General features: G+C 54.7%; 1 protein-coding gene and 1 long non-coding RNA gene across 9 annotated transcripts in view; one reads left to right on the forward strand and one right to left on the reverse strand.

Moving 5' to 3' along the window:
* Positions 1–1,276: 1,276 nt before the first annotated feature.
* SPIRE2 (spire type actin nucleation factor 2) overlaps positions 1,277–19,765 on the forward strand; it is a 36,710-nt gene continuing 18,221 nt past the window's right edge. For 2 of the 7 annotated variants that reach the window (XM_042919447.1, XM_042919452.1), the window contains exons 1-3: positions 1,277–1,640; positions 14,023–14,066; positions 19,036–19,392. In XM_042919447.1, coding sequence (XP_042775381.1) covers positions 1,370–1,640; positions 14,023–14,066; positions 19,036–19,392 — 672 coding nt within the window. In that variant the 5' untranslated portion in view covers positions 1,277–1,369. Of the gene's footprint in view, positions 1,641–8,625; positions 8,814–9,405; positions 9,429–11,542; positions 11,743–14,022; positions 14,067–19,035; positions 19,393–19,765 lie in introns of those variants that run through there. The other 5 variants (XM_042919453.1, XM_042919450.1, XM_042919449.1 and 2 more) reach the window with 5 other exon arrangements.
* LOC122208413 lies at positions 8,128–11,400 on the reverse strand. Of its 2 annotated transcripts, XR_006197223.1 has the most exons (3): positions 11,325–11,383; positions 10,170–10,343; positions 8,128–8,247 (listed from the first exon to the last, which is right to left on the reverse strand). It is a non-coding gene; the product is annotated as an uncharacterized LOC122208413 (long non-coding RNA). The 2 variants fall into 2 exon arrangements; XR_006197224.1 differs by lacking the exon at positions 10,170–10,343 and having other exon boundaries at positions 11,325–11,400.

Here is a 19,765-nt window from a genome sequence, read left to right on the forward strand (position 1 = left end):
TACTGCTGTCCTAAAGTAGCCGTGAAATTTCTCGCTCACCCTATTGTACCCATGGTTGGTGGGGTGGGGGGTAAGGAGCAAAGGCCAGACAGGAAGATTAACCTGAGTCCTAGGTTCTTTGCACAATTTATTCAGGAGATAGGCTATTCCTGCACTCCATGTCTCTACTTTTCCTTCTACAAAGCACCAATGCTGTTATTTTTGGCTGCGTAAGCTTGGTGAACTGAAAGTTGCCCAGCTGTTGAATGTAAAAACTTTTGGCACAATTCATCTTTATCAAATTCCTTTCTGTTCGAAAATTATACATCCAGATGGGATGATGTGACATTAGGGCCCCAGGGGGCAGCCTACACCCCTCACCAAGTGCCCATCCCCTTTCCCCAAAGTGTTAATTGCCACCTTGCTGTGGCGATCCCCTCTTCCCAGGGATCCAGGTTTGGGACCAGTCGCCTTAAGGCCAACTATTTTCCAATTGCATTTGGGCCCTGCTATCCTGACCCAGTTACAACTATGGCTCAGGAGGTCTCGGGATTTGCGTGAGTAAAGTTACTTGTGTGCCTGGGTGCCGCCCCTCCCGTGAGTGAGCTGGCTTGGAATGCAGGCACAGATAACTTTCAAGTGAGAGCTCCGCCTCTGTTTGTTTTTCAGGGAGACACTCGAGCATTTAATCCAGACTTGGGTCTCCTGCTACAAAGGGTCCTTCATCGAATACTTCATAGCGCAGGGTCTCCCTGGCTCACATCGCTCTGTAGTAAGTGACCTCTTGAGGTCACCTTGCCAGCCGGCCCCCACAGAGGCCACCGCAGGCATTTGCTCCTCCGAACCAAAGTCGGATGTGTGTTTGTGCGGGGTGGGGGTGGGGGTTCACATGCCTCTTCACTGTCTCCCGCATTCCAGCATCAATAGTGCCCGAGGCCCCCAATCACTGCAGTGTCTTGGACGGGGTGCCTCCTTACACAAGCGTCAGAGAGCCTGGGGAGCGCGCCTCCCTCCGGCCCCGGCTCTGCGCGCCCAGCCACCCCGCACCTCCCCCACTCCGCCTGGCCCGCCCGGTCCCCCAGGGCCGGGAGCGCAGCCTTCCCAGCTTCCCTCACCACCCGCCACACCGCGCCCCTCCCCTCTGCGCCCTGCGCAACCCCCCCCCCCCCCCCCCCCCCCCGCCACCGGGCCCGGCGCCCCCTCCCCCCTCGCTCCCGCGCCGGCCCCGCCCTCACCTGCGGCCGCTGCGCGGGGCGGGGCCGCCCGAGGATGACAAAGCAGCGGCCGGCAGCGCGGGACCCGCCCCCCGCGCTCGGCGGGTGCGTCGGCCGCCCCGGCGCGGCTGTTATGGAAACCGGCCGGGCGCGCAGGAGGCGATAATGGGGCGGCCATGGCCCGGGCCGGCAGCTCCAGCGGCGACGCGGCCGCGGGGGAGCGGGCCGGGGGCGCGGGGCGGCCGGAGCCGTGGGAGCTGTCCCTGGAGGAGGTGCTGAAGGCATACGAACAGCCCATCAACGAAGAGCAGGCGTGGGCCGTGTGCTTCCAGGGCTGCCGCGGGCTGCGGGGCGCGCCGGGCGGCGGGCGGCGCATCCGGGACACGGCCGACATCCTCCTGCGCCGGGACGGCTCGGTCAGCGCGCGGCGGGAGCCAGGGGCCGCGGGTGAGGGCCGGCGGGCGCGCGGGGGTGTGGCCGGGCGCGCAGGACGCGCCGGGGGGCGGGGGTGGGGGCCGGGGAGCGCGCGCGCGGGGTGTGGGGGGATGGGCTGCGACCCTCCCCTCTCCTCGGCCCTCTCCTCTCCTCCTCTCCCCTCCTCTCTTCTCCTCTCCTCCCCCTTCTCCCCTCTCCCCCCATCTCCTCTCTCCTCCTCTCACCTCCTCTCACCTCCTCTCACCTCTCCTCTCCTGTCCTTTCTCGTCCTCTGCTGGGTGCGAGCCCTCTCCGTCCCCACCCTCCCTCTCGTGGAGCCCCCTCTCTGCACCCTCCCTTTCTGGAGCCGGCGCCCCCTTCCACACCCTCCGAGTCCTGAACCCCTGCAGGAGGCCCCTTTCGCACCCTTCCACACCCTTCCTTTGCTGGACGGCTTCTCCCTATTCTTCTCTCTCTCACCTGGTGTTGGGATACCCCCTCCCTTTCCTAGAACCCTCCGCCGACCATCCTCTGGTTGCCGGTGGGCAGCCTGCGGTTCGCTTATTTAACTCACAGGAGAAGGATTTTGGCTTTTGATGGTTGAGTACCTTCCATAGACCCAATTCTGCCTCTCCTACCCCCACCTCTCCCCACCTGGCGTTGGTTCCTTCTGCTTTGGGGTCTATAGCCCTCAGTCTTTTTCATCCAGTGATTCCTGGTGTGGAACCCTTCTTGCATGGGTGACTGCAGATGCCTTACGCTGGAAAGGAACGAATGAATGTCTTCTTGGAGCTTTTTTTCGTGGAGATGAAGGTCTAAGAAGGAAGCTGTGTCTTCTTTGGAATCTGCTGAATTTACCAGTTTCCTGGGCTTAATAGCAAGAAGAGTGTGTAAAATTTTGGGAACAGTCTGCTTGGTTTTCCTGCTCTTAATCATCAAGAACAAATAATCCCTTGAAAGATATTTGAAGTCTACTCAAAATAGTGAATCTAAGTGATTTTTAGCCTCTTTCTTAGGAAAAAAAATAATGTATTTTCTTCCCTGGAGAATTGTACTACTGGTCTAGAGCATATGGTAACTAAAAAAAAATTTTTTTTTAATGTTTATTTATTTTTGAGAGAGAGAGCGCAAGCAGGGCAGGGGCACAGAGAGAGAGACACACACAGAATCCAAAGCAGGTTCCAGGCTCCAAGCTGTGAGCACAGAGCCCAACGTGGGGCTTGAACCCATGAACTGTGGAGACCATGACCTGAGCCGAAGTCAGACGCTCAAGTGACTGAGCCACCCAGGCACCCCTAGAATGTTGGGTGATATTAACCCAAAAGCTAATACTGTGTAGGAAACACAAAGGCCCGCTACGTGTGCTGGAGGAGAGCTGGGCCCTCTCTAGTCCTGAGACTATGGTTTGCACGAGTCCTCATGGAGGACACGAAAGGAGCAGCACAAAGCTGCACAGGAACTATAGCTGCTCTGGTCACAGGAGGGTCTGTTGAACCCACCCTGTGACCATCACTCTATTTCTCCCAAGGTCCTTCTCAGCCCTGTGCCCCGCTCCTACCTCCCTCTACACCTTTGCTATGAGACATTTGCAAGTTTCTGTATTTCATACACAAAGCACCAAGATATTTGACAGGTGAAAACAGTGAGTAGACACTCAAATGGTCTTATTCCCATTTGACCAGTTAAGCTGAGGCTCAGGCTTCCCCAAAGCTGTACAGAGAGAGGAAGGATTTGGATTCAGCCTCCAGCTCTTGATGTTTGCATGCAAGGTCTCCGTAGGTGGGCCTGAGAGGCTTGCCCTTGCTGGATGGCCTTATCCCCGCCCTCCCGCGGGGGGTTGGGGGGGGGCGGCGGCCAGACTCTGCATATTCACAAAGAGCTTTTCTCCTGAAGCTATAGATTCCTCCCTGTGTCCCTCTCCATCCCTGGAGATAACAATATATGGGGTGCCTGGGTGGCTCAGTCGGTTAAGCAGTTAAGCCTCTGCCTTCAGCTCAGGTCATGATCTCATGGTTCGTGGTTCATGGGTTTGAGCCCTGCGTCAGGATATCTGCTGTCAGTGCAGAGCCCGTCTTTGGATCCTCTGTTTCCCCCTCTCTCTCCGCCCGTCCCCCACTCACGTTCTTTCTCTCTCTCAAAAAGTAAATAAACATTAAAAGAATTAATTAAAAAAGAGTATAACCCAAGATGTGGCTCCTGGCACCACAGAGCGGGACAGGACTATAGGGGCCTGCCTGGTCTGACCCTCTGATTTTAAAGATTGGAAAACTGAGGTACAGAGTGGTAGCTGGTTAGCAGAGAGCGCAGCTCTCACAGAGAAGTACAGCTCTGTGTGAGAACTGGGAGAGAGTCAAGCCATGTTTCTCATTGGTCCTCCAGAATGCACGTTGATGGCTAACGTTGTTGGTAGTCACCAAGCTCCCTCCAGTTCCCAGGATGTGTCAGCTCCTACTTCCTGCTGCCTCTGCACCCACAACCAGGCCAGAGGTCCAGGCTGGGGTTTCAGGCCACACCTGGCCTCTCTGTGGAGACTTACTAGCCCAGGACATCAGGAAGCCCAGTTCCATTTTCCATTCAACGCAGTCTTTGGTTTCGCTCATAAACGTGTCTCATAAAGGTGGATAAGAGATATGACGTGCTGGTCTGTAAAGATAAGGGAGAGTGGATTGCCCTGAACTTTCTCTTCAGTCTGGTTGAGCTTTCTCGAATCAGCTGAAACTTTAGACCAACTGCCCTCAAGGGTGGCTAATGCACCATTTCGCTGGCACTTGAGTGGTGAATTCACTGAAGGATATGTGTTTATTTCTTGCTGTAAAAAGCAATCGGGAAAATCAGCATCTTTTAATGTTAGCTCACCTGGTCCCTCGGTACAAAGTTCTGGTAAATCTAGCCTTAAGTAAGTGTTTAAAATAACTTTAAAGGAATCCGCAAAAATAAACCACATTTGGGGGAATGATTAATGTATGAGCATACATCTCGCCTCTAACAGCGAAGTGGAAACAAATCCTAACCTTTAGTCTGAAGACGTCATAACTGCTTGGGGTACTTTTTTTTTTAAGTGGGGAAAATGTGTTAACGTGAAGTTTTTTTTTTTTTTAAGTTTATTTTATTCATTTTGAGAGAGAGAGAGAGCACATGTGAGCGGGTGGGGGGGGGGAGGGACAGGGAGAATCCTAAGCAGGCTCCCAGTTGTCAGCATGGGATCATGACCTGAGTCGAAACAGAGTCAGTCGGTCACTTAACTGACTGAGCCACCCAGGCGCCCCACATGGGAAGTTATTTTTAAGAGGCCATTATTAAAACCTCTTGATGGGGAAAGGGTTCCTTTTTTTTTTTTTTTTTTTAACTGAGGCAGGAAACTCTGTCAGGCATCGATGTGAATGCCTGTGTGGACCCGTTCCCCGAGGCACAGCTAAATCCCTAAGTGCAGCTTGGTCAGTGATCCTGTGACCCTGGCATGCTTTTAGTGGCTTTTGTCCACCTGATGCTGTCCTGGGCACTTCCCCCAGGAGAATGACTGCTTCCCTTCCCCGTGTTTGGCTGTTACCTCGATGGAAGACCGTCTGCCTTTCTGGCCTACCACTGCTCGGGAAACACTTCTCCAGGCACTGGGCTGTCCACCACCATAACTCTCTTGGGCAGGCAAAGGTGGGACATGAATGTGGGTAGAGGTGTGTCTGAGACGGGAGTGAGCTCATCACCTCCCACCTTCCCCCTCCTGTGGATGCTAAGGTACACACTGCCCTATTATTCTGATTTTTTTTTTCTTGTCAGTTTTGGTACTAAAACTTTTCACAGGCCCTACTTTTCGGCTTGGGCGCCTCACGTGACCTGTCCACCGGGCCCCATCTGCCTCTCCAGCCCCTTCTTGCTCCTTCCTCTTCTGCCTGGAGGCCAGCTGCCCCCATGGCCCCCATAGCGTTGGCACCTGCCCCCAGGGTAGGGCTCTCGGAGTGGCCGCCACTGCACAGACCCAGGGCCCTCCCACTCATCTCATTTTCAGCCCTGAGGTTCAAACACAGGAACGATTGATAGTCTGTCGTGCATTGGATGGTGGTGTCCTGTGTCATGAGCTCTATGGGGCTTGGAATTCTTTTTTTTCAGAAATGTTTATTTCTTGTGAGAGAGAGAGAGAGTGTGAACAGGGAGGGGGCGGCAGAGAGAGAGGGAGAAAGAATCCCGAGCGGGCTCTGCGCTGCCAGCACAGAGCCTGATGTGGGGCTCAAAAATGAGATCAAGACCCCAGCTGAAATCAAGAGTCAGACACTCAACTGACCGAGGCCCCCAGGTGCCTTGGGCTTGGAATTCTCTTTTCCACCTCGGCCTGGCAGCGAGAGCAGCAGCTGAGTTTGGCATCTCACCGTCACCAGTGCCCCCCTCCTCCATAAACTGGTGTGCTGGTAGCACATGCTGGGGAGGGGTGAGGACGAGTGAGGGAACAACAGTACAGAGCCTTGGGCCCGGGAAGTGTGTGTGCACACAGGCACAACACACACACACACACAGATGCCCCCTCGTTCGTTGTCTCTGCAGTGCTCTGCACAAGTATGGGGGGCTGCTGGCCCTGCTGTGGATGTTCCTTCCGGTCTCCTGGCCCAGTGCGTCCTCTCCCTTTCCCACAGGGTGGGATCCGTGGCCGCTAGGATTGGTTCTGGGCCGCTGGTTTGGGAGGCCCCCTAGTCCTGTGGGCTTTAGGTGTCCAAGCTGGACTCCATAGACCTCACTGGGAGGTCGCCTCCTGAGTGACTGAGGACCGTCTCTTTAGCTTGCCTGTATTTTTTTTATTATTTATTATTTTTTATTATTTTTAATGTTTATTTTTGAGAAAGAGAGAGAGAGTGTGTGTATGTGTGTGTGAATAGGGGAGGGGCAGAGAGACGGTGACCGAGGATCCAAGCAGGCTCCGAACTGTCAGCACAGAACCCGACTCAGGGCCTGAACCCATGAACTGTGAGATCATGACCTGAGCCAAAGTCGGACGCTGAACCGACTGAGCCCCCCAGGTGCCTCGTTGCCTGTATTTTTTTTAAATGGCATTCGCACAGATGAAGGTGGATGAGTGTCCAGTGATGTTGTCCCCTGATATGCTGGGCAGAAGTGAGAGCTGGTTGGGCAGAAGTGAGAGCTGGTTGGAAAGATGAAATCCTGCTTCCCTCGTCACAAGTCTCGTCGCAGTCAGAATATTTCTGGCTGAAACTCTCAGGTCCTGCTCCTTCTCCCACCAGTGCTGTCTGTGCTGCCCGCCCTTGCTATCACACAGGACCCTTGGCATTTGGGGACTCTTTGTGCCTTGGTTATGCTTTATGAGGGTCACCCAGGCAAGGCGCGGTGTGGAGATGAAGCCCAGCCACCCAGGGACAGGTGGGCACTTTGCTTTACAATCCAGGGTGGCAGCGGCTGACATTTTCAGGCTCTTGCAAGAATGTGCTGGGCCCACTCGTGTTTACGCCCGACGCTGTTCTGATCCCCATTGCACAGATGAGAAAACTTGTTCACGAAGCAACCATCTCGTCACCCAGTGGGGAGGGGTGGGGGCAGGACTGGGAGTGAGGACTGCGGCCTGGCCTCGGGGAGTTACTCCTCTTCTTTGCACCTCACGGGCTGTGCGAAGCCTTGGACGTGCCTGGTGTGGTAAAGCACTGGGTGCCACAGGAGTGGCAGTGAGTCTCCCGTCTCTGTTTGTACCTCGCCCAGCAGCCCTCCAGGCGCACGTGAGTGCCTTCACAGGATTTCGGGTCCTAGTGTTCGGAAGAGGAAGGGGCTCTGTAGAGTGCACCTGGTCAGGGTCCCGTGCGCATTTCTCGGTGACGTAAAACATCGTCCATGTGCCCTGTGACCTTCCTGGCCTCTACCTGGGGAGGGTGTGAGCGCTGGGAAGGACACCTGCCTGGGTGTGACTGTGTGAGCCAGGTGTTTGTAGATCGCATTCCTGATTCAGTCTCACCTCTGAGCAGAGATTACCTCACAGGAAGGCGTCCCCCAATAAGCCATGCTCTCTGTCCAGACATCTGTGAGCCTGGGGCTGGCTGTCACAGATGACCAAGAGAAGCCTGTGTGGCCGCTTTGGCTGGCCCAGTACCTAACTGGCCGTTTGCAGCCTCTGCCCTGTGCTCTTAGGAGAGGTTGAAGCTGTCGAGGTGTCTTTGGGGTCCCTGTGCAGCCTCGAGATTGGCTCATGAGACACAGCCCCAGGGCCTCTGCCCCCTTCAGGGCCCTGGTCACCCCCACTGCAACCCCCACCACCCAGGTCTTCACAAAGAAGGGGTTCTCTGTCCCCTGTGATGGAATCAACTATCTTCTCAATTGGGCACGAGGGGGTGACCTGTGGGGGCCGGAAGTATGTGAGTGGCTCCCACAAAGGAAGCATTGTGGTATTGGTTGGTCTGGTCCTGGGAGGTGGCCATTTGAACAAATATGCCAGTGAGTATCAGCTGCAGGAAGGCGCCAGGGTTTCGCTCTGATCCTGTTTGACTCCTCAGAGGGAGTTTGACCTCCAATAAGGACCTAGTCAAGGAGGAAACTTGCCTGGAAACGGCAGCCCAGTAATTAGGCAAATCAGCATGCGTGGAGTCCGGGGCTCCTGTCACTGTCTTAGCTCCGCCTGGAAACCCCACTTGTTCGGTGTCGAGGGCACCTGGGTCTGCAAAGGAGAGAAGACAGAACGGTTTACGAGCAGGGCACAAGGGTTTCCTTTGGCTGCTGTAAACAAGTTACACAAGCTCACTGCTCAAAACAGCTCGAATTTATTCTGTTACAGTCGGAGAAGCCAGAAGTCCAGGGTAATGTCTTTGCCTTAAGGTCAGCAGATTAGCAGCCTTACTCCCAAATGCTACCCCTGTCCCCTTACAACTTAACATGTCCACAGGTCCCGGGGATTGGAATGTGGGCAGGCTGGGGGCCATTATTTGGCCCACCGTGGAGGGGAAAGTCACATGGGTAGAATGGTCACTGTTCTGTCACCTGGATTCCATCATCAGTGACATCAGAACGCGGGTTCTGGAATTATGTTCCATCTAGTGCTTTACAGGGGCTGTTCTCACTTGAGTCCAGTGGTGGATGTGACAGACCCTCAGATTGCTAGGTCCCACCCTGATGAGCCCGATACTGCCTGGGGCTGGGGTGGCCCTAAGATCTGCATTTTCAGCAGGCTCCCCATGATGCTGCTGCTGCCGGTTCCAGGACCCACTCTGTGACCCCCAGTTGACGGTGTGTGGTTTCCCCAGGCCACACCCTGTGTTGGGACACCCCCAGGGCCAAGACTCCTTTCACTTGAGGTGACTGGGATGGTCAGTGAGCGAGGGGGACAACACACGGTCTGGGTGTCGGCTTCAGAGCCAGGCTAGCCGTGGATTGGATCTCAGCCAGGTGACATCGGCCAAGTTCCTCACCCTTCCCGGGCTACGCAGTGGGGCAGCGGGGAGGACTACAAGAGGGGATCCCTGAAGAGCACTCAGGGAGTTCAAGTAAGCCATCCTTAGGCGAGCGGGGAGGAACGCCTCAGAAGGTACTGCATTTCAAGGCTGCGGCCCGTGTGCTGTGGCCACGAGTGGGGCCTTCCTGGCGTTATCCCCAGGGCGCGCTGGCGGGCACTGGGTGGGGAAGTTCTGCAGGAGCAGAGGAACGCTGACCGTTCCCTCACCAGGACTGTGTGAAAATGCAAGGGTTAACTGATCCTTACGCTTGCGTTGTGGGAGTTCTCTGGCCCCCACGCATTTCCCTGACTCGGGTCTTTCCTGGAATTGATTCGGGTGACGTAGGTCCTGGGTCCTTGCTGCTGGGGGAGGACACCCCACCCTGCGGTGTCAGTTCGCGGAGAAGCAGGTGGGTGTCAGCGGAGCCTGTGGAGGTGAGCACGGGCGGAAGCGAAACGGAGGCCGGGGGACACGGGCGCCGTTGCCCCACGGAGCTCTCTGCTTGCTGAGCAAACACACAACTTCCCAGTCTTGAGCAGGCATTTTCCTCTTAGCTTTGGTTGCTGCCAGCTCGTTTCTAGACATCAGTGCTTGATCTGAGGCATTACTTAATTTAAGTTTTAAAATTTGACATTGAGACAAGCATTTATGGAAGCATATACTAGGTGCCAGATACCACGTGTGTTTTCATTTCTTTTAAGACTTTATTTTTAAGCAGTCTCTATACCCAACATGGGGCTTGAACTCTCAGCGCTGAGGCCAGTGCTCCCCTGACTGAGCCAGCAGGCCCTGTTTTCGTTTAATCTGTATAATCCCCTGTGTGGTAGCTGATAGCTGTTTGGAAAGAGGACTCCAAGGAGGCTCAGAGAGAGCCGGGGACTTGCTCCGGACCACGAGCTCCCGTCCTGGATTGTGAGAGAGCGAGGTGGGTGCTGTGTTCTTGCCACTGTCACGTGCACGGAAATTAATTTCTTAATGCCGTAGCACACGTTCCGATTTCAGAAAGTGTGAAGGCAGCGCGGTGGGAGTCTCCTGCCAGGCTTCTCACAGCAGGAGAAGGCCCGGTGTGTTTTACGTGTTGGCCAGCGTGTGGCAAATAGCGCCCCTTCGCGACTCTTCCCCCCGGTAGGGGCTCCGATTGTCCCATTACCGAGGACACCTCCTCCATGTCGGTGGCTGTCCAGTGCCCCCTTGTGCCGACATCATATCGCGTGTCCGGTGATTGGCTGTTAGGGTGATTGGGGATATTCACGCGTCCGGTGATTGGCTGTTAGGGGGGCACCACGCGAGTAGACTCTGGTGTCATGGCACCTGAGCACACCTGCTGAATCGAGACAAGCAGGGGTGGTGGTTTTATTTATTTATGTATCTATTGGCTTATTAAAAAACTTTAATGTTTGTTTTTGAGAGAGACAGAGTGCAAGCGAGGGAGGGGCAGAGAGAGGGGGAGACACAGAATCCAAAGCAGGCTCCAGGCTCTGAGCCGTCAGCACAGAGCCCGACGCGGGGATCGAACCCATGAACCGTGAGATCATGACCTGAGCTGAAGTCAGACGCTTCACCGACTGAGCCACCCAGGGGCCCTAATTATTATTTCTTATCTTTAGAGGGAGAGAGCGCATGAGCGGGAGGGGGCAGAAGGAGAGAGAGAGGGCCTTAAGCAGGTTCCACACTAAGCTCAGAGCCCAACTCGGGACTCAGTCCCATGACCCTGGGATCACGACCTGAGCCAAAACCAACAGTCAGATGCTCAACTGACTGAATCACGCAGGCGCCCCAGGGCTGAAGTTTTAAGAGATGCTGCAGGCTGCCTTCCTTGGGATCGTGACCATTTTCCACCGGCATTGAGTGTGGGCCCTGCAAGGGCCTTGGTCTACCCACCGTGCTGTTTAGCCGCACGGGGGTACTGAGGAAACAGCCTGAGATCTGGAAAGGCAGGGGCCCCCTGGGCTTGAGCTTGGACCCTGCCCTTTGTGGAGTCTGCATTCATTGTCCATAATTAGGGACCTCAGTGTGTGGGGGGGTGTCCAGCCTGGGAGGCCTAGTGTAGCTGCTGCTTTGGCTGGCCTCCCCCCGACCCCCGCATGTGTGCGGTCTCCTTCTGGGGGGCTGAAGAGGGTGTCTCCTCCATGGCCACTCCCTGTCCTGACCTCAAGCCTAAAGAGAGTCACAGGCAGGAGGCCCTTGGTCTGAAACTGGCCGGGAGGTCCTGGCGGTCCCATGGTCATCATAGCACAGTGATGCTGTGCACATCCTCACAGGCTATTGCGCCCTCAGAAGTGTCTGCATCCGTTCGTTACCTCACCTGTTCTTTGAGGTGACACTGTGTGCCTCACCTGTTCTTTGGGTGACGCCGTGGGTTAGCTTGGGCAGGTATCGCCTCCATCCGTAGATAAGGAAATGAGGTCAGAGGCAAGACCCTCAATGTCATAATCACAGGTGGGAATCTGGGCTGAACTCCTTCCCATACTCCCCACTCAGGCACAGAGGGGTGAGGCTATCAGACACCTGTCCTACCACTCGCCCCACCCGCTGGGGGGGGGACACTTCCTCTCGGAACTCTAGCCTGCGAAGGCCTCACAGACTTCTCCAGATAATCTTTCATCCTACGCTACTGTGACACATGATCATTTCCAAGAAAACTCCCGAGCGTCTTGGTTTCTCCTCATTCGTCATTTTATACACAAGAAATCGCATCGGCTTTTCTTTTCCTGTACATCTTGGTGAGGATGCTCTTCTTGGCAGGGAGGGAGAAGCACCCAGTGGGGGGGCAACACCATGGAGACCATGTGTCCTGGGTCCAGCCCTACCTCAATGAGACATTGATGGACATGGAGAACACTGCAGTCCTAGATGCCTCCTGCTTCTGTCTGGGTCTCACTGCTTTCCCTCCAAGACAGTTGTGGGTTTTTTTATGTTTATTATTTTTCAGAGAGAGACAGTGTGTGTGGGAGGGGCAGAGAGAGAGGGAGACAGAATCCCAAGCAGAATCCCAAGCAGGCTCCAGGCTCTGAGCTGTCAGCGCAGAGCACAATGTGGGGCTCGAACCCACGAATTGTGAGATCAGGACCTGAGCCAAAACCAGGAGTCGGATGCTTAACCGACTGAGCCACCCAGGCGCGCCAAGACGGTTTTTGAAATTAGGAAAAGGTGGTTTGTACAATGCTGTGTGATCAACCTGGTGACAAAGTTACTGTAGCTCCGTGAAGTCATGTTTGGGTGTTCTGGGTGGGCGGTTCAGGAGGGTGCACTTTGGGGTCTGGCAGTGCTTGGGAGGGGTCCCCGCTCTGTCATTTTTTAGCTGTGTGGTTTTGTGTAATTTTCTCAATCTGCCTGAGTCGCGGTTTCCTCATCCGTAAGGAGGGAGTCACGGCACCAACCTGTCTGTGGTGGTTGCGGATTGAAGCCGTAATGAATCATTTGTTAGTTGTGCGGCAAAGAGCTGGACACAGTGTCTGCCCTGAACCTCCCGAGGGGACAGCTTTCTCATCAAAACCCAAAGACTCCCCAAGTCCTTCCAACGTGAAGTACAATTAGATTACTAAACGTGTATATGGACTGCTTAAACCAGGGACACAGGCATTAAAATTATTCCAACCAGAAGGCTTCCCATTGACCAGAGGACTGAATGGTGCTCGGTCTGCAAAGGGCACTGAAGGGAAGGGCTGGCTGGCCCCCCCTCCCCTTCTTGGTCCTCAGGATGACTCAGGGCCCTGGCCTCTTCCAGGGAGCGCCTCTGTTCTGAGCCTGTTGTCTTCTTTCCATTGCCCCAATCCAATCACAGCTACAAACACTCATGGAACTCTCAAACGCAGGCCACAGTCTGCCACTTGCTGCTCACTTTCCACTCTCTTGATGTTGGAGTGGATGGTTTTCCATTATTTTACTGGATCAGCTCAACACAAACTCTATCTTTGGCAATCTTCCTAGTTCTTAATGGCATTTTGAAAATATTTGTGGAGTTAGCAGGTTCACTTAGCAGAGAATTTCATGGTGTATGTTTTTTTTTTTTTTTCATACCCTACCTCATTCCAAAAAGAATTAAGGCAATTCAAGTTCATCTCTTAGCACAGATTCCACCCGCATGCTTCATTCAAGGAAGGTTGCAGAAGTAGGTGGGTTTTCTCTGTTTCATCCAGCCTGGCATCTTGAGGGACCCGGGGGTGGGGTGGGGGGTGGGGGAGCAGCTGAGGCAGATTCCGGGGCCCCTTGGCCTGGCCTCGCCACTTACTAGCTGTGACAACTTCCGGGAAATGAGCTCGACATTCTAGACCTCGGTTTCCTCATCTGTGAAATGGGTAACAGAACCACCTACCTCCTGGCTTGTGTACGGATTACAGCAGATGAACATTTGTAAACACGTTAATTCAGTGCCATGTTTTAATAATAAAATAAAATACACAGTGCTGAATTGAGCTCCTGGGCTTGAACCCAGAGACTCTGATTCTCTGACGGAGGCGCTGACAGTCTGGGGGCAAATCCCTAAATCTGCAGGTAGCGGCCGGATGCTGACTTACCCAGCTCAGCTCTTAGCGATTCCAGAGCAAAATCTGTTGTTTCTGTTGAGCCTGGGTTTCTCATCTGACTCTGCTATGATTCGGGGGCACATGGCTTCAGACTGTGAGTTTCAGACCATGAGGTCTTTCCTACGAAGGAGGAGCCTTAACTCATTCTCTCTTGCCTCCAGCCTCCAAGCACGCTTCCCCAGGGGATCCTGCTCCCCGCTGCGTGGTCACTTTGGGGTGTGACTGCTATGTGGGGTGTGGGCAGGGGGGTGTGTGTCACTCTCTGGCCCCTCACCTGGATATCCAGGCCCAAAGATGGGTCTGCAGGTGTCTGTCCAAATGAGTGGCGGCTTGGCCTGTCGAAGCTTTCGGGGGTTCCAGTGGAGAGTGTGGAGGGTACGCCGTGTGTCCCTGAGGGGGAAGGTGGGGGGGCAGTCCATCTGTTGGTTCCCGGGGATGCTGAGGCGTGTCCTGACTGCCTGTTATCTCCTCTTGCAGAGTCCACAACGATGGTGTTGTCACCAGCCAGCTCAGAAGCCCAGGTACCTTTAAAACAATTTTTAAGTTTACTTGGTACACATTAAAACTGACATGTGTCATATAATGTAAATTAGAAAGCATATAAAGTTACACGATTGTTCCCAGGAGGTGGGACACAGACAAAATACTCAAAGACCTTAATCGAAAGGACTTGATGAAGAGAGTGGACAGGTGAGGACAGAGAGCCCACCAGGGTGGTGCAGAACCTGGCAAGCCAGGAAAGCCTGAAGGGGAAGGGCATCGAGGATACCCCGTCTGCCTGTCTTCTAGGCCCAGACTCCAGGCTCTGCTTCACACTGGCCGGGGGAGGGAGCAAAGGTGATGTGGTCTGTAGGCGAGAGCCCCTGGGTGCAGAGTGTCAGGCAGAGTGGGTCTGGGGGCCAAACAGGAAAACCAGCCCAGTGGCCAATGTCCAGGAGCCCCCGCCCGACCCAGAGTTCAGATCTTCCCAGGAGCACTTCTCTCTCTGTGTCTCCCTGTCCCATCCACCTGCCCCCCGGGGAGTTTGTCCTGAATTTGATGTTTATCATTCCACCGCCTTTAAGAAAGCTCTATGCAAATGTGTGTTTATATATTAAGTACAGTGTTACACCAAGGGTAGGGGGGTGGTCACAGGCCAAAAGAGGCTACATATTCTGTTGTGGAGAATTTAAAAACAATAATAAAGTCATCCCAGAGTTTTCCTCTTTTTTCTTATTACTACGTGCTTGCAATTTTTTTAATGTGTATTTTGACAGAGGGAGCACTCGAGGTAGGAGGGGCAGAGAGTGAGAGAAAGAGAAAACCCCAAGCAGGCTCCACTCTGTCAGTGCAGAGCCTGACGCAGGGCTCAATCTCTTGGTTCCAAGAGATCATGACCTGAGCCGAAATCAAGAGTCAGACGCTTAACTGACTGAGCCACCCAGGCGCCCCTACATGCTGGCAATCATGTCAGTGATAAGGGGCGCCTGGGTGGCTCAGTCAGTTAAGCGTCTGACTGCGACTCAGGTCATGGTATCACGGTTTGTGAGTTCGAGCCCCGCGTCGGGCTCTGTGCTGTCAGTGCACAGCCTGCTTCTGATCTTCTGTGTCTCCCTCTCTCTCTGCCCCTCCCCTGCTTGTTCTCTGTCTCTCTCAGAATAACTAAATAAACTTAAAAAATATATATATAAAAAAAAAAAAATATCAGTGATAAGATACCCTTCCCAGCAGCACACTGCCTGTGGTTACCGGAGCTCTGAAGCGGTCTGGTGTTGTCACTATATGTTGCTTTCTGTAATTTGTTTTGGAAAAAAGAACAACATGTTTTCAAGACTCCTCTCCATTCCTGGCAGGGCTGTGTGCCCTCCTAGTGTTCTGGATACTTTGTTTATCCACGGCCCGGAACACTCTCCCCTGCCTTTCAGATGGTGCAACCAGGGCTGTCCCTATGGCCCAGAGTCCCCAAGTGAGTTTGTAGCCGCTACCCAGCATTCCAAAGGAGACCTGTTGTTATCAAGTTTGAAAGTATTTACGAGGTAGATACACACAAACTTTGTACGTGGGGGTCGAACCTGGACTGTTGTGCTGGTGGGCCCAAAGATGAACCATGAGAGCCCCACCCCAGCCACTATGGCAGGGCGGCCGCTTGTGTTAACCCAGATTCTTGCTACTGGCACCGGGGTAAAGCTGGCCTCCTGTGGCTACTGGGAGCCTGTTCAGTTCCTGTAACTCCGGGCAGGTCGGGCTTAGGTTCTGAGACTCTGGCTGGCTGCCCAGATTTTTCCTTATGGGAAAGTACGGGCTCTTTGCCTTTCAGGGAAAGTTTCCAGGGACCAGGCTGGGGCACAGAGAAGCTTTTAACAGAGCACCTATCAGATAAGAGGCTCATGTTGGAGTTAACCCTCTAACTCTAGGCCAGCTACGAGGAGAAAGAGGCATGGCTGGGTTGCAGTGATACTCTGCACTGCACCGGGGCGGGGGACTTTCCTACTTGGCCCCTTTGTCTGCCTCCATGTGGTAGGGACCAGGACAGAGCCGCCCTGGGGTCAGCAGGGTCTCTAGAGCTGAGTGGGCGTGAACCTCCACCATCGGCTCCTTCCTGGCACCTACCTCTGGGCCAAGAAAGAACCAGTGGCAGCTGTAGTCCTGGTGGGTATTAGGGTACTCTCTGGAGATCTCATGCCACAGAGGACTCCCCCTGGCCCTAGCCTTGTGCCCTCCAACTTATGATTTTGGGTGGTGACTTAAGAGCTGGGTCTGTGACCCTCGCCTGCCTAAAGCAGAGATAGGACCGCCTCCAAGTGGGGATGGGGGCGGCGGAGACGGGGGTTGACTTTAGGCTGGAACTTTGCTTCTTTGGAGCCTTGTTCTTCCTAACAGGTCCGCCCCTCCCCCCACGCTGGCCCCCTCCAGGCTCAGGGTTTCCTGAGGCACTTCTGCAGGACCGAGAAGGCTGTCTTGTCCGCGTCTCCTGCCCAACATTGGCTCCCCGTGTGTCCTCCTCCAGCTCTGCTTGGGCTGTCCCCCCACCCTCCAGGCCCCAGGCGGTGGCAATGCAGGAAGTGAGAGGAGATGCCAGAGGACTTGGGGGTGGAAGGTGAGGGCGTGGCTCCACGAGCCACAAAGAGGCCTTCCGTCTTGGCCTACGGCCGCCAGCAGATCCCCAGTCCTAAGTCCAGCTTTGCCCGCTGCTAGCAGTGCCCTGAGGTCCTGTGCCTCCCTCCTTACCTAGAAAGCAGCCATTATCTTGTGAGTTACGTTGTCCCCTAGGTAAGTAACAAAGGGCTCAGAGTAGTTAATGACATGAGAAGAGCCACTGTCATTTTGTATCCTTGTCGTAAAGGGAAGATGTCGAAATATGAAAGCCGTGCAGAGCAGAAGCGGGGACCCTGGAGGTGCCCGCGTCCTCTGTGTTCAGCTGTGTGTGGCGCTTTGCTGTGCGAACCGACCCGACCTTTTCAGGGCTGTGTTCCTGTGAGCGGGGAGTGTCAGGTGCGGATGGCATTTGAACAGATAAACGAGTGACAGTTGGCAGATGCCCTCCAGAGAACACGGATTCCGCAGTTACTAATGGTGGTCCATGAAAGTAGGGTTTCCTGCCAAGTAAAATTGAGAAGTGCTGAGTGAAGAGGTCTCCCTACTGCAAGACTCACACATTTTTTAACGTGCCAATACGCTTTTAAAAGAATTAATTATGGGGTGCCTGGGTGGCTCAGTCGGTTAAGCGGCTGACTTCGGCTCAGGTCATGATCTCACAGTCTGTGGGTTCAAGCCCCGCATTGGGCTCTGTGCTGATGGCTCAGAGCCTGGAGCCTGCTTCAGATTCTGTGTCTCCCTCTCTCTCTGACCCTCCCCTGTTCATGCTCTCTCTCTGTCTCAAAAATAAATAAGTGTTAAAAAAATTTTTTAAAAAGAATTAATTATGGAGAATTTCAAGCACTCACAAACAGTAGCATTGTGGGCCCCAGCCATGCCTGGCTGGGCTCCTGCAGTCACTGTGACCCTTGTTTCGGGGGTAGCCCCTCCTTCTCCCCTCCTTCGCTCAGGGACTAGTATCGTTTTGTTCTTTTCTTTTTCGGGTTACATTTATACACATTGAATTTATGTGGAGTTTAAAATATTTTGAAGTGAGAGGATGCCGTTTTTCATGAGTTCAAGTGTCAATACTTTAAAATTTGTAGTTAACTATTCTAGCAGCGTTTATTAAGAGTGCTAACCTTCTCCTCTGATGTAAAACGTGCTGGTACATTGGGACGCCCGGGTGGCTCAGTCGGTTAGACGTCCAGCTTCAGCTCAGGTCATGATCTCACGGTCCATGAGTTCGAGCCCCGGTCAGGCTCTGTGCTGTCAGTTCAGAGCCTGGAGCCTGCTTCGGATTCTGTGTCTCCCTCTCTCTGTGTCCCTCCCCCATTCATGCTCCCTCTGTATCAAAAAATGAATAAACGTTAAAAATTTTTTTTTTCAAATTAAAAAAAATAAAATAAAATATACTGGTATGTTACATTAAAAGCTAATATTTAATTAGATTGTCTATTTATTTAAATGTTTATTTTTGAGAGAGAGAGAGGGAGCACAGGAAGGGGAGGGGCAGAGAAAGAGGGAGAGAGAGAACTCCAAGCAGCCTCTGCGCTGTCAGCTCAGAGCCCGACGCGGGGCTCGAACTCACGAACCACGAGATCTTGCCCTGAGCCAAGATCAAGAGTGGGACCCTCAACCGACTGAGCGACCCCGGTGCCCCAGGTTGTGTATTTTTCAAATCACATTGACTGGGGTTTGCTTTGCGTTCAGTGAGCTTGATTAGTTCTGGCAAATACAGTGCACACCGTGTCACCGGTACCATTGGCTCAGGAGCTCCTGTGTCCCTTCCAGTCCCCACCTCAGCACTCAGCTGCCCTGCCTTCTGTGGCTGCAGATCAGCCTCACCTAGAGTTTCGTATAAATGGAAGCGCGCAGCAAGGAGGCTTTGGTTCCTCCGCTCTGTGTTTACCGTGGGTGTAGACGAGCATGTGCGGTTTGATCCGCTGGGCCTCTGCCCGGTACCCCGCTGTGAGGATGGGTCGGCTTTGGTCGCCATCTGCCAGTTGAAGACATTCAGACATCCCAGGTTTGGGTGCTTGGGCCTTCTAGGACCAGCCCTGTGTGGATGTGTCTTTCCTCCTTCCTGCTTAGACTCCTCCTTAGACTCCCTCCTGGGAGAGGAGTGGCCCTCGCTTCTCGTGGTGACGGCGTGTTTGATTGTAAGACCTTGCCGACTTGCCCACCTGCTTCCCACGGGGGCTGTGCTGTTGGGGGAGCGGCTGGGCCGTCGTGGGCGTGTCAGCTTGGCTCCTGGCACACGGCCGTGTGGCCGGCTGGCTGTTAGAGGCTGTGCTGTGCTGTCACCTTGGGCGGCTTGTCCCGTGACCCCTGCGGCCGCTCTCCTCCCCCTGCCTATCCCCCCCACCCCGCACCATCCTGTGAGTCACCCCCCTGCCCCCACCCCCCATGACGCTCTGGGCCCCTGTCCTGCAGATGGTGCAGTCCCTGGGCTTTGCCATTTACCGCGCGCTGGACTGGGGCCTGGACGACAGCCAGGAGCGAGAGCTGAGCCCACAGCTGGAGCGGCTCATCGACCTCATGGCCAACAACGACTGTGAGGACGGCGGCTGCGGGGCTGCGGATGAAGGCTACGGGGGCCCGGAGGAGGAAGAGGAGGCGGAGGGCGGCCCCCGCGCCGTGCGCACCTTCGCCCAGGCCATGCGGCTCTGTGCGGCGCGCCTGACGGACCCGCGGGGCGCCCAGGCGCACTACCAGGCCGTGTGCCGCGCCCTCTTCGTGGAGACGTTGGAGCTGCGGGCCTTCCTGGCCAGGGTCCGGGAGGCCAAGGAGGTGACTGGAGAGCACGTGCTAAGGAGGGGCGGGGGGGGGCGGGGCTTCCCGTGGGGGGGGGCTCCCTGAAGGCCAGGGTGGAGCAGGTGGAGGGGCGGCGGGGCACGAGCCAGTGGCCTCCCCAGCTGGTGCGCCAGTGGGAGGAATCACAGGAAAGGGGGAGGAGGCCACCGAGGTACCTTTGTGGCCCTCTTCACACTCCCCCCCCCCCCCAACGCACCGGTCCCTCTGTCTCTCCAAAGGACGTGGAAGTCCTCAGTGCAGGACTCTGAATACACTAGCCTCACTGTCTGCACTCAGTGTGGGCACCGTCCTAAATGCTCTGCAGGTTTTAACTTAACCCTCACACCTACTTCGTAACCGGTTTCGCACA

This window comes from Panthera leo, chromosome E2, assembly GCF_018350215.1.
Source record: "Panthera leo isolate Ple1 chromosome E2, P.leo_Ple1_pat1.1, whole genome shotgun sequence".
Classification (NCBI taxonomy): domain Eukaryota; kingdom Metazoa; phylum Chordata; class Mammalia; order Carnivora; family Felidae; genus Panthera; species Panthera leo.